The sequence below is a fragment of the Phyllobates terribilis genome, unplaced genomic scaffold, assembly GCF_046119375.1.
Source record: "Phyllobates terribilis strain yellow unplaced genomic scaffold, ASM4611937v1 Scaffold_3__8_contigs__length_932513732, whole genome shotgun sequence".
Taxonomy (NCBI): Eukaryota; Metazoa; Chordata; class Amphibia; order Anura; family Dendrobatidae; genus Phyllobates; species Phyllobates terribilis.
The window spans coordinates 313,775,234-313,789,880 of record NW_027362763.1 but is presented as its reverse complement, the minus strand read 5'-3'; the positions used below and the strand labels follow the sequence as shown (position 1 = coordinate 313,789,880).

General features: G+C 41.2%; 1 protein-coding gene across 7 annotated transcripts in view; it reads left to right on the top strand.

Moving 5' to 3' along the window:
- The window catches only part of LOC141259288 (guanine nucleotide exchange factor DBS-like), a 354,703-nt gene extending 343,151 nt beyond the window's left edge, over positions 1-11,552 (top strand). For all 7 annotated transcript variants that reach the window (XM_073674992.1, XM_073674991.1, XM_073674998.1 and 4 more), the window contains 2 exons: positions 356-456; positions 5,696-11,552. In XM_073674992.1, the coding sequence (XP_073531093.1) occupies positions 356-456; positions 5,696-5,793 (199 nt within the window). In that variant the 3' untranslated portion in view covers positions 5,794-11,552. The remainder of the gene's footprint in view (positions 1-355; positions 457-5,695) is intronic.
- Positions 11,553-14,647: the final 3,095 nt, after the last annotated feature.

Below are 14,647 nucleotides of genomic sequence, written 5' to 3'. Positions count from 1 at the left end.
TCCATTTATCTCAGTGAATTTCTTGGCTCCATCTAGGGTACGTCTGGATCCTATTCTTTTGAGTATTAAATTGGGAGCCCCGAGTTGAGTCATGAATATGGACAAAAATGTTGTGTGAACCTAGTCTTAGACTGTAAAAGCTTAAGGCAGCCTGCAGAATTGTGTATACAGGTCCATATAATATTGCAGGTTGTAACTCAGGATCAGTAACAGATAAGTAATGCAATGTACCGGTATTTGCAAGTTTACTTTACTTTTTTTATTTATCCTATGTGTGAATATTAGAAGGGGAACATATGCTTTAAAATCTTTATATGTTTTGCCATGTAGCCATTTATTTTTGTTTTACTTCCAGGTTAATTAAAGAGCATATTTCAAAAAGAAAGGCCTGGGTACCTTCCAGTATATTAACACCAAAAACATCTGTCAATAACTGTCTGAAAGATAACAGTGCAGGTAATGGTCACTATATTTCTGCTTACATTTTTTACCTAAAGGGTTTTTCCAGGTTCTAGATAAATTTCTGCCATAGCTCTATATGACTGCAAATTACTGAAGTAATGCACCAACTGTCATGATTAGCCTGTATTCCCAGTGTTTATGGTCACGGACCGCCAGTATGCTATTTGCCGACTAGTTTCTCATCTGCTTCTCTCAATGTTCTAATGAAAGAAATGGATGAGAATCTAGTCGGCACATGACTACAAGTATGAAAATATTGAGAGAAACTCATGAGAATTTAGGCGTCATGTGACTGTAAGTATGAGAACCGAATGCTTGCCGTCATGTGAAAAAACTTTGAACCGGCTAGCAGAGTTGAATCCTAACAATGTGTTTGCTATGTGTTGTTAGTACTCAGCAAGCTGCACTGCTTGCTGAAAGTTTGTCCAGGGGGAAGTAACTCCTTTAGGCAAAATTTATTTTCAAACATGAAGTCAAAGGTCCATAAAAATGGATTTGAAGCAGCTATAATCATGCCCTGATTCATGGCGTCCAAGTCAGAGTTCAGAACTCAAGACAATTGAGAACCACTGGCTGACATTGAAAATGTCTGTTTATCTGTGGCCCTCACACACCTTGGAATAGTTTGAACAGTTTTGCAAGGAAAAATGAAGAAAAACTGGTTTATCCATGTGTAGTCTGCTGATTGAGATCTGCTCACAGTCAGGCTGTCAAGAACCAGGACAAAGCCTCTAATTCTGGTGGTAATCATGTGCACTTGTAGAAATTCTAGAGAATTGTTTACACAGTCTTTTTCTGTTGGTAATGATAGAATATTCCCAAGGTCACACAGCACAGATTGATTTAGTTTTTGGTGTCTGCTTTTTAGTCAAAGCCCAAAATCGATCTTAAAGGGAATCTGTCACCCGCCTGGCACTTATCTGACCTTTAAAATGGGCATACAGGTGATAGAACTGTGAATCTATACCTACCTGTATGCCTCATATTAGAGGTGTGATTGCTCTAAAATGTCTTTTTATTCAGTCAAGTTTCTGATGCTGTGGAGCCGGGGCCTGGAAGAAATCCCACCTCCTGTGTGAATTACTATGATTCCCCTCCCCTGCATGTCACAGTGCCCTGTGATGTGCAGTTGCAGCAGCCAAATCCAGGCACTGTGACATGCAGGGGAGGGGAGAAACATGGTAATTCACACAGGAGGTGAGGATTTCTTCCAGGCCCCGGGACTGGAACACATCAGAAACTTGTAGGAATAAAAAGACATTTCACAGCAACAAGACTTCTATTAAATTCCCTTTTTCGTCCTGGGAAGCAAGCTTCAACAGCTACATGTAGATTGATCGAAAGCCGGTGTCTAATCATCCCCTGCTGCTGCCAGGGAGAAAGACCCTTGCAATTTAATTAGGTTATAGCTTTACAAGTCACTTCTGCTGTAGGCATTTGCAGAGAGACAAATGCTGGACTGTCAGCTCTTCTCTTGTGACAAATGGTAGATAAGGGAGGGGTGAAGAGGGGTTTGGGAGAAATGGTTCATATTTTTTTAATATCTCCCTGACATTTAACGTGTATACTCGAGCGAGTATAAGCCGACCCAAATATAAGCCGAGGCACCTAATTTTACCACAAAAAAACTGGGAAAACTTATTGATTCGAGTATAAGCCTAGGGTGGGAAATGCAGTTTCTACTGGTAAATTTCCCCATCCTGGTATGCATGGGCCCCTCATCCCCGATCCTGGCATGCATGGGCCCCTCATCCCCGATCCTGATATGCATTATACATCTCATCCCCAATCCTGGTATGCATGGCACACCTCATCCCCAATCCTGGTATGCATGGCTCCATCATCCCCAATCCTGGTGTGCATGGCCCCATCATCCCCAATCCTGGTATGTATGGCCCCATCAACCCCAATCCTGGTATGCATGGCACCCATCATCCCAATCCTGGTATACATAGCCCCCATCACTGCACACATGAAAAAAATAAACACTTCAACTCACCTTCCTCCCCTCTGCTTCAGCGCTGTGTCCTGTTCTCAGCATCTGAGCGGCGCATGACATTACTGACATGCACCCTCAGGTGAGCTGCGGGGATATTCACTCCTCTCCACACCGGGACCATGGGAGTGAAGAGGAGTGAATATCCATGTTCTTTAATAGCGGGCGCACAGTGTCAGCAACGCCGCAGCTCTTGCAGCGGCTCAGCGATCCTCTGTGCCTGCCACCTAAGAGAATGAATATTCACTCTTCTCTACGCCCATGTGAGTGGAGAGGGGTGAATATTCATACTCTAATAGCGGGCACAGAGGATCACTGAGCCGCTGCAGGAGCTGCGGCGCTGCTGACACTGTGCGCCCGCTATTAAAGAACATGGATATTCACTTCTCCCCACTCACATGGGCGTGGAGAAGAGTGAATATTCATTTTCCTTTAGCATCGGGTACACGTGGTAGCTGCAGCAGCGGCTACTACGTGTGCCCCACTCCTCCGCCGCAACCCCCTCACCACCACTATCCACCACCGGAATGTATATACTATATAAAGAATATACCGGAGTATAAGCCGAGGGGGGCTTTTTCAGCCTAAAAAATGTGCTGAAAAAGTCGGCTTATACTTGAGTATATATGGTAAATAAAAAAAAAATTGAATCTACGTTTCACAAGTTTTTTTCATTTTGAATCTGTCACCTTTCACAGGATATTTTTGTTCAAGCACTTTAATTAAACCTGTAAGTCTACACTTCAATTGCATCTCAGTTGTTTCATTTTATATAAAAAATATTGGCATGTAGAGCCCAAATAATGAAGATTCGGCCACTGTACAAATATTTCAGGATGTAACTAACTTTCATTACAAAATCTTCAGTTTTACTATTAGTTGATGCAAAAATGAATACACCCCATATCAAAAACTATGTTTAGTATTTTGTATCATTTCCATGATTTTTAAGGACAGCACCTTAGTATTCTAGGCATGGAATGAACAAGTTGGTGACATACAGTACAATATTGTAACATTTATCTTCTTCCATTCTTCAAGAATAATCTCTTTTACAGCCTGGATGCTGGATGGAGAGTAAAGCTCAACTTGTCTCTTCAGAATTCACCATAGGTCTTTGATTGGGTTCAGATTTGGAGGCATACTTAGCAATGGAATCACTTTCACCCTCTTCTTCTTCAGAAATGCAACAGATGTTTGTTTTTGATCACTGTCATGTTGGAAAGTGCACGTCTACCGAGGACACGGAGTGATGGTAGCATCTTCTCTTTCAATGTAGAGCAGTACATCTCTGAATTCATGAGACCATCAATGAAATGTAGCTCCCCGATACAAGGAGCACTCATGCAGCCCCACATAAGGACACTGGCACCACAATGTTTCAATGTAGGCACCATGCATTTAGAAAAATAAATGTTGAAAAATGTATGGTGTCCACACTGAAACGTGGTGGCAGCGTCCTTAATTGGGGAACTTAATTTGTCAGGGAGCTACATGTCATTGATGGTATCATGAATTCAGAGATGTACTGCTCTATTTTGACATGCACTTTTCCAACATGATAATGATCCAAAACACACATCTGTTGCATTTTTGACGAATAGGGTGAAAGTGATTCAGTGGCCAAGTGTGTCTCTTGATCTAAACCGAATTAAACACTTATGGGATATTCTGAAGAGATAAGTTAAGCATCACTCTCCATCCAGCATCCAGGCTCTAAAAAAGTTTGTTCTTGAAGAATGGAAAATTATGTTGCAATATGCCGCCAACTTGCTCATTCCGTGCATAGAAGACTTGTTGCTGTCCTTAAAAATCATGGGAATCATACAAAATATTAGTATTTTTGATGTGGGGTATATTCATTTTCACATCAACTAATATGAGTGAAACTGAAGATTTTGTAATGAAAGTTATATTATTAACCTGACTTTCATGTGATGGGTTAAAAAAAGTTCTATGAAATTCAGTCTTGTCAAAATTTTGGAAATTGTTCTTGTGTTCAGTGACATATTGATTAAAATCTTACTTTTCAAAGGGATGTACTCATATATGCTGAGCACTGTATATATTTACATTCTCATCTTTAGTGTACTTATAACTATTACTATTTCAATAACCAGACTGTTCAAATGAAGTTTGAGATAATAGCACATTCATTGTTTTTTATTCTTTGTTTTTCAAATTTAAACATAACGCACTTGTTATTTCCTCTTTCCAGAGGGAAATAATATATTTCTTGTTTCTTTGAATTGTGTAGCTAAGATACTTGTAACCACTTTGACACCTACAAGTTTAGGTTAAGTGTGTTCCAGTCATTCCGAGAAAATAAAGTATAGTATAAGAGTGCTGTGACCTGTTTTAATTTCATGAGTGACATTTACACATAGGGGTCCACATTTATGTAAAGGAACCTTACAGTTTATTCATGCTGCTGAACCACAGGCTCATGAATAGGGGACAAGCTCCCTTACTGCATATATCTACTGTATGTTTTAATCTGCAACGTTCAAGGGAGCAAGAAAAGAGGTGAATGAGAAGACCAGCTGGCAGGCCCGCCCCAGCTCTGAATGATTGACAGGTCTCCCTTTATGTGTGTACAAAGAGACACCCAACAGTCAAGCAGAGGCAGGTGGGGAGGTAGAAGTCGGCTGAGACCCACCTTGGTGGCTAGTCTTCTCAGTCACCTCTTTCCTGCCTCCCTGTATGTAGTTTGTTTTCTATGAAGCGCCGCAGTGTTTTAGAGTAAATAATAGGTATGTGCCATATTGCAGACTGTCCCTGATTCATGCTGACAGTTGTTCGAGCAGCATGAATCACCTGACAGATGCTCCGTAATAACTGTACAAATGGAGAGAGAAGTTGGCGAGGATTGTGCCAAATTTATTAGAAGATGCATGCTTCTAGGGGCCTTTTCACACATAGCAGATGTGTAGCAGAAATTTTGCAGCAGAAACTCTGTTACATACATCTGAATGGGGCTGTTTCCTCAAAATGTGCATGGATTTCAGAAAGCCTGAAGTTCATCCGATGCAATCAGATTTTTTTTTCTTGCTTGACCATGCTCACTTTTCTCGCAAACTACTCTTAATTTTTTTTTCTCCAATTTTAGATCTGAAGTTTTAATCTGTGCAATTTCTGCAAAAAAGAATAGTAATTGTGAACTATTCTTAATTTACCTCTTCTAACAGATCATACATTATGCAACTAATGTACAGCTTTACGATTGTATCTCCTTAGCTTACAGTGACATGAGCCAGATGACATCCACCGATATGAAAGAGAAGCAGAATGAGCATAAAAGAAGTCTTGTTGCGGAGCAGAAGGCTGTAAGTTGAACTTGGTGGAGCTGGCATCCAATTAATCCAGTAAACTGCCAGTGAGCTACAATGCAACCCAAGTTGCCTCTCCCATGGTGGATTTACAGATAAATGGCTTCTGGTACCGAGTTGCGGAATAACTGTGAGACGATCTGCAGAGCTTTTCATCCCTACAAAATGCTGTACATTATTTTCTACAGTGACCTACATTAGGTCTACAGCAGAGAGAAATATGAACTATGCACGTAGCTCTGCGCAGCTTCTCGGCCCCTGCATTGGCAGACTATAGTATTTATATATTGTGATTATTGACCTTCATTACATAAATGCACAAATCAAAAGCTTTACTGCAGGAATAACTAGAAGCACCTTTCCAAAATGTCAGCAAATACCAAGTCTGTGCAGCTCCACCGATTAGGAGTTTCAAACGTATTGCATCTTGGGTGTATTTGGGGCTGAGTATATTGGGACTTATCTCTTTGTGTCACGGTTTGTGAGTATCATCTCTTTCTGGGAACACTTTATCACCTTACAACACCTTACTGAATGTAGATTAACGGGCATTTTCCAACCTGCACATTGAAATGTTCACTTCCTAATGGATTATTTTATATGACTGAAATGGTTTAACTTGACATGTCCAGTTGTGTATTATTCAGGCTCGGTCTTGCATATGATTTACTGACATTAGTAGTAGAACTTATATTTTTTTGCAACTGTCTGGATATCGTTACACAGATAAATTATTTTTAGAACATGAACTGTTTCGCAATCTTAAAAGCTTCTTCTGTACTTAAGGCTTCAGTTTGTTGGGTTTTATACATTTTCATACATCTTCTAACATATCGATACAGATATTCCATTAAAGGGAACCTGTTAACTTATTCATGCTGCCTGAACCATTGGCAGCAGCATAAATCAGAGACCAGCTCTTGCATTCTAAATATCTATGCAGTAGGGCTTTCAGACAAAAACATAGTCAAGAGTGTGGTTAGGGATGAGGTGACTGGTCCAAAAGTAAGGTCCCTGTCACAAGGACCTTCTCCAAGCATCACACAATCAACAGAGTGAGATATGAATGAACAGTCCCAATAACCTTCATTACATGCAAAACAAAAGGTCCATAAACAATCCACCACACAGAGGACAAAATAGTCCAGGAACAGGGATACAGTCCAGCAACGGGATAAATGCCCCGGGAGATGAGAGTCAAACAATCCAGCAGACAGAGGATAAAATAGTCCAGATACTTCTCCGTATATATTCCTCCAACAGTATTTCCAGGGCAATCCGGGTTTCTTCCAGTCTCGCTGCCATTCTCATCAGAGTCCCACACAAGGATCTAATTTACATGTGTCTGTGGCCTTCTCAATCCCACTCCTTATATCCGGGGGTAGGGAGATAGGTTGGATGGTTTCCAGGCCCCCTAGACCTGAGAAAGGTGCCTACAGGGGGTGAGTTGTGGCATTTGAGGAGCAGAGGGGTCAAGAATGAGCAGTCAGGAAATGTCAGCAGGGATTTATCAAGAGGCATGGACACCTTCAGTTTGCAGATGGTAACTGAGTTAATTCAATTATCAGACCTTTTGGAAGGTCATTAAGACTCTCCACACAGAATGATACAGAGCAACAAGACAACACTACGAAAAACCGTAAAAATATGAATATAAACAGAAGGATACCCCACACACCATCACAGTCCCCATCTGCTTTTCCATGTTTGCTCAACTAAATTAACAAATCTTTCCCTACACACACAGGGAGAGATCTGTCAATCTTGATGAGCAGGCAAGGAGAAGCTGGTGGAGACTTGCCTCTTGGATTGTCCTGGCTGTGCTTTCCAACTATGTTTATCTTTGAAATGCTGCAACGTTTCAGAGTGAAGTATAGATAGTTGGAATGCAGGCGTCATGAATCAGCCAACAAGTTCCCTTTAATTACATTATAGTTTGTATTAGGCCACGGCCCCACTATCAGTATTTGGTCAGTATTCGGTCAGTATTTTTTCTCAGGTGTGGGAGCCAAAACCAGGAGTGGGTGATGGGAGCCAAAACCAGGAGTGGGTGATAAATGCAGAATTGGTGCACTTGTTTCTATTATACCTTTTTCTCTGATTGTTCCTCACCTGGTTTTAGCTCCCACTCCTGAGAAAAAATACTGACCGAATACTGATAGTGGGGCCGTGGCCTTAATGTTATAAGAGCCTCAAATTATACCACTGTGCTGCTGGAGGACCCCATTCCTCCGAATGTCAGAATATCAATCTGTGGTCTGTAAATGTTTTTCCTTTTTCACCTACATACTTTTCACCATACAACTATCTCTTACCATTAAGGCCCTGTTATGGGATCATACTAAATGGCATTAATGTGATCTTACCTCTAATGGACAAGAGTTAACTACAGTATTTCTACAGTCATAACCATAAATAGGCTGTAAAAGATTTCTATTATTCATTTATGTAAATGCTGACTAACAACCAAAATAACAATTAGCATTTATGATAAATCCATAAGTAGAAGACTTTACCGTTGCAGGTTGGCACAGCTCCTGCAAAATATGGATATGTTGCACATGGATTTTACTGCAGTTTTGCCAAAGATTTACCCTTTGCGCTAAGGCTGTGTGCCCACTATGTGTTTTTTAAGCGTTTCTGCAGCAGCAATTACGCTGCAGAAACGCTTAAAAAATGCTTGGTAGAAGGTCTGCTATGTTCTCCAATGATAATCCGCATGTGCTGTGCACATACTGCAGAAATTTCCGCTGTGGATTATCATTACAGAAAAATCTGCAGCACTACCAATTATTTTGCGTAATTGCGGCGTTTTCGCCACCATTGACTTGTATTGAATTGCATAATATCCGCATGACTACATGTGCACATGTGGATATTAAGCGATTCAATGTGCGGATGGTACCCGTTTCTGGAGAAGAGGAGACTCTCATCCAGACCCGGGTACCATAGTACCTGTAAAAAAAAAAGAATTAAAATAAAAAACATACATTATACTCACCTTCTGATGGCCCCCGGTCTCCATAGCAATGCGTCCTGGCTCCCCGGCAGCTCGCGATGGTCTAAAAGGACCTGCCATGACATAATTTAGTCATGTGACGGGTCACGCGACAGCTGACGTCGGGGGTCGCGTGACCTGTCACATGACTAAATGACGTCATGGAAGGTCCTTTTACACTACCGCGAGACACCGGGAAGACCAGACGCATCGGATAAGGAGACTGGGGGCCATCGGAAGGTGAGTATATGCTTTTTTTTTTAGTTTTTACCATTTTTATTCTTTTTTTTAACTAACTTGTTCACACTATATAAAACCCATGCCAGTTCCATGGATTTATATAGTGTGACCAAGTTGTCAAGCACTTTCCAATTGATGCTAAAATTGCTTGGAAAGCAGTTGTCAACAAGCATGCAGAAATGCATGTGAGAAACGCTTCACTTACGCTTGACCCTGGCAGGAAAAACGTATGTAAAATCCGCATGCGTTTTTTCTGCCAAGGAGATGCAGAAACGCTCAGGAAAAATCCGGAGCATTTCTGAATTGTGGGCACACAGCCTAAGAGTGAAATCAGCTGGGAAATCTATGGCTTTTCCAAAGCTTAATGGGCATGCTGCAGATTTAAAAACCCACAACATTCTTGTATTTCTCAGTGGAGTTTTCCTTCTACGTGTAAATGGAGTTTAAAGACCTTCATGTGCATGTACTGTTCTTTAAAGGGGTTTTCCCATGAACAAAAGTTCATTTTAATCAATGGCTGTGTCTTACCGTGTATGGAACATGGTCTGATCATACCACTGCTCCTGGGCAGGGGAGGGGGGCAAGAGAGTATACGGACATTACAACAGGGGATCGCAGAGGATTCATTTTGTGCAGTAAAACATTTCACTGCCTGTTTTTAAACAATGTTTTGCTTCAAAGAAAGAATCAGCTGTGACCCCCTGCTGTAATGTCTGTATTGTCTTTTGCTCCTTCCCCTCCCCAGGAGCTGTGGTATGATCAGACCATGTTCCGTACTCGGTCAGCCATTGATTAAAATGAACTTTTGTTCATGGGAAAATCCCTTTAAATTGCTGCATATTTGTGCTGCAGAATCATCACTGCACATTTGCAGCTTTTCATTTCAATATCCTATCATATTTTATTATGCATTTTAACAAAAAAAGCAACATTTTGATATAAATAAAGTATCAACAACAGAACAATGGAAAGATTTAGATGGTATCTACACTTGGAGTGTTCATCTCACGATCTTAAAAGAAGCCATATCTGTGTACCTGATACTTCTTATAAGGTGCACAACGGACACAGTTGACTTACAGTACCATTCACCAGATTTCTGCCAGGTTTTCATAGATTTTTCAACACAAATAGCACTATTCTACTACTTATGCCATTATAAGCTATGGAAAAGTGACCAAACCCCTGATGGAGGCGCCAAATGCTCGTGTGAACATACAGTATACAAAAAATTGTGAGACTTTTAAGGTTCATATCTGGCAATTTGGTTCAGCATTCCACCAGTAGATCCTAATTTATTGAAGTGCAATAAACTTGCAGGCCGTCACATATGTCTTCTTTTATTTCATAACCGATAAAATCCATGCCATGAATAAGAACTGGTAGATCGAAATGCGTAGGTATTAGCGTACCCCACCTTTGCGTCTTTCTGTATGTTATTTTATTGGTTGTGAAATAAACGAACACATTTCTAGTTTTTAATAAAGCGCTGGGTTGCATTGTGAACATACAGTAAGTAACCTGTCTACACAGTCCTAATGTTGGTCATTTGCTCTAAGACATAGGTAAGCAGGTACCATCCATCATAGCACATTATAACATTAAATTACAATTCCTTTTTTTATATGTGGAAATATCTTATGAATGTTGGGACACTATTTTTTCACTTTTTTCTTTATTCCTGATGATTCTCAGATCTCTTTTTTGCGGTATTCAGATGAAGAAATGTCAGTATACAATGAGCTACAATGCTGTTTGAAGCCGTCCATATCACATGAGCTATAGACATAACGAGTGGGATCCTCACTACAAACTATGGAAGGGCTGGGTTTTTTTAATACAATATTCTGTGGACAATGTATATTCATTTATGATTTGACGGTTAGTTGGCCTATAACATAATAATTGATAAAATAAGCCCAGTTCAATAACAGAACCACAATATCTGTGGAGCTGGAAGACATCTAAAAAATAATTGCAGCATTTACTGTATACAGAGGCGCTCAAAAAATGTGGTTTGAACAGTGTTCACTCATGTGCAAAACTAGAATATCAATGATTGATGTACCTAAATATACTACATGACTGTGTTTAAGGTCTTCTGTATTTTTTATTTTCCATTTTCTGACTATTACATGTCTTTGAATGTTACTTGGAGAACTATGTAAGTGCAGAAGATTGTCTTCTTTAAGGATCAGTATGCATCCTTGTTACATAAGTATAAACACGTGTAGGGGTCATGTATGAAAGTTCACACAATGTTCGTTTTTTGGGCAACAAAGAAAACCTTGTCACCGATATTATATAAATATCTTTACACATAGTTACCCCTGAGCTGTCAGGAGCTCATCTATGTAGATGACGTGGAGACATTTCAAAATCTCAGCAGCCATGTCTTCTCTTCTGCAGCCCGGTTAGGACAGTTTTCATACATAATCCCATTGTTTTTATGACTATGTACTATTTGAATGATGTAAATATATTGGCAATGTGTTTTTAAACTTAATAAATTATAAATTCTTCATTACTTTTGAAATATGTTTTTTTTTTGTTTCTTTGGGGTTCTTATTGAATTTCTTTTTGAGCTGACCAAGACTTGAGATAAGGTACTAGACTATCCATTGACTATTTGCTCCTAGTGTGGCCCTATAAATACATCTTGCTGACTATGTATTAATGTCAAGATTTGTTCAATGTATGTCAAATATGATTTTACAGTCTAACTCGCTCTCATCAGTCTCCTGTTAGCAAGAAGAAGGAACAGATGGAAGAAAATGTAATTGTCACATCAGTCTACGCAGGGTTTAGTTGTAGTCTGTCACAATGGAGCCACATTAGTTTGCAATGGAGCTACAAACATAAAGTACAACAATATTATTAAAGAAGCACTCCCTTCAAACTTTTCATCCTCTTAATATATTTCAGTCATCATATTATATAGCACTGTGTACTTACAATTTCTCATTTTGCTCTTCTACCCAGCTAATTCTTCTCCTTTCCATTAGGTCTATGACATCACGTGACTAGAAACTGATTAGCTGAATCCTTAAAAGCTCTATGTAGAAACAGGAAGTCCCTTTTGCCTGCATGAGTCATCATTAGAACTAGAATTCTAATTCACTGCAAAGTCTCTGGCATGGGGAGGAGTGGAGCAGTTCAGTCAGAAGTTGAAGAGAGGGGGAAGAGTCATGCAGGGAAAAGAAACTTCCTGTTTCTCCATAGAGCTTAGAAGGATTCAGCTGTTTTTAATCACGTGATGTCATAGACCTAATGAAAAAAAAGAAGAACTAACAATTTAGGAGGGTAAAATGAGCAATTGTAAGTACACAGTGCTGTATATTATGATGACTGCAATATATTAAGAGGATACAAACTTTGATGGGAGTGCTTCTGTAAGGTGCCCCAGAGAAGTAGTCGTGGGAGAGCTGTAGCCCATGCTCGCTTTGGCACCCTACAGACAAAGTTTGTCCTCCCTCTGGTGTGCTGCAGTGCATGTGGTGTTTTCTACTTACTTCCGATCCGCTGGTCTCTTCTGACTCCAGGAATTCTTCTAGAACCAGAGCAGCAATGAATTCAGAGGACACAAAGTTCATAACAATAACTGGAACTTTACTTAGTAACTGGCAGTATTTACAATATTTACAGGCAGGTATAAAGGATAAGGCCCAATGGATTGTCAACTTTCCCACATGTACTTGATACAACTTCAGCCCTGGTTCCCAATTTAGGTGAAGCATCTCTGTTGCTGTCTTTTTCTAGCCCTAGAGAATCTTTCTCACCAAAGACAGTATATCCCAATCCTAGTTCTCTCCATGTCCTAGATTTCAGTTCTAACTTCTTCTGCAAGCCTGCAGACACAGTGCGCCCCTAGATCCTCAACGACCCTCTCGAGGTACCTAGCCCGGCTAAAGGGACTCTTGTGGAGGGATCCTTGTGTCTGATGATCCACCAGAATAGAGCCTGTCAACTTTCTGAAGTACTGCACACCATTGACTGAACTCACTTCCTGCTTGTGGAAACTACCCAGAGATTCCTAAAATGCCCACCCACTATGGGCTATCCTCACCGATAGTTAACTCTCACACTGTCATAAATGCCTGCTATGCTACTGGCAAACTTCACCTTTCACCTACATTCTAGACAGTGGCATCTTGTTGCCGTTTGTTAATACTACAGCCCATAAGGAAACATATAAGGAACAAAACATTATTCACATTCTATACCACAGCAGCATTGATGTCTTCAGGGGGAACATGGCAGCTAGTCCTCTGCCTACATTTCCCCCTTCTTTAATGGTCCTCGACCATCTGGAAAACCTGCAAGACACCAATGTATAAAACCAAACCAAAAACAAACATTAATTTGTTGCTTCTCCGGAAGGCAGATGTTTTCTTTTCTGTTTCTTTGGGTCAGCATGACCCCGGTCCAAGTAGGTTGGGACCCCGGAACCAAGCGTCCATGTACATATTTGACAAAGGCCTACAGGCCAACACAGCAACAGCCCTTCCTGTCCAAGGGCACAGTCCTCAAGGTTCCTGATCCGGCCGGAACATCAGGTTGTCCATTCCCCCCTCCCCGAAACATTGGTCCTTACAACTAGGACACAGTCCATGGAAGGTACAGTCCATATAGAACAAAGTCCATAGGAGCATTGGGACAACGTCCTCAACTGGTTGGACAAGGTCCCCAGAGAAGGGTGTAGAACCCTCTCACAGTGCCAAGCCCCACAACCAGTGTGTGTGTGGGGGGTAATTAAGGGGCAAACCAACCTTCAGCCATCTGCGGCTACTACAGGCCCACCTGACTTCAATGGGGACTGTGTGTTTTTTCCTAAAAAGGAAACAGTCCCTCTGATTCCTTTTTAGGAAAAAACACACAGGCCTTCTGGCCATGAAAGTATCAATAGTCCTTCCAAGAGTAAGAAAGGCGAGGCACCTTAAACTTCGTTTCCAGAGACTCAACTGGTCTTTAGCCTTTAAATAGGGGTTCCTCTGAACTCGACCACTCAAAATAGTCTGCTGGACAAATCGAGTAACTGTAATTTGCCAGAGAACACCTTGGTCACTGCTCAGGTGTCTCCTGGAATTTCTCCATCTTCTTCCAGACTCCTCTCAGGCAGAACCAAGCCAATTCCAGATGAAGTCATCACTGGAACTACCTTCACATCGGCATCAGGTTCCCAGAGTGAAGTCAAGGCCCAAAGTCCTTCCTTAAGCTCTTCTACCATCTTCCTCCCCTCGGCATACCACCGCTCAACGCTTCTGAGGAATTCACTTCAGCTTCTTTGAGTTGGCAACTGAGCACCATGCAATAGTTTCTGGCCTGCGTCCGGCCTTACTGAACGGGACGGACCTTCTGCAGTGGGCTCCACCTCTTGGTACTCTGGAGTTGTCCCGGACTCACCAGTCCCCCGAGCGGTGTACACTGAGTGTCTCCCTTCAGGCTGAACCTCAATAACTAAGGGTGGTAGTATCATGGTAATCAGGTCCCCAGGGCAGGCAAAAGACTCCAAATCCCCGCCAGTACTCGTCCACTGCATACAGGCCCCCATATTGACTCTCACCGCTCATGTCTTCCATCTCCTCGTCACTGCCAATGCTCATCAGCCATGCAGGCTCTTGC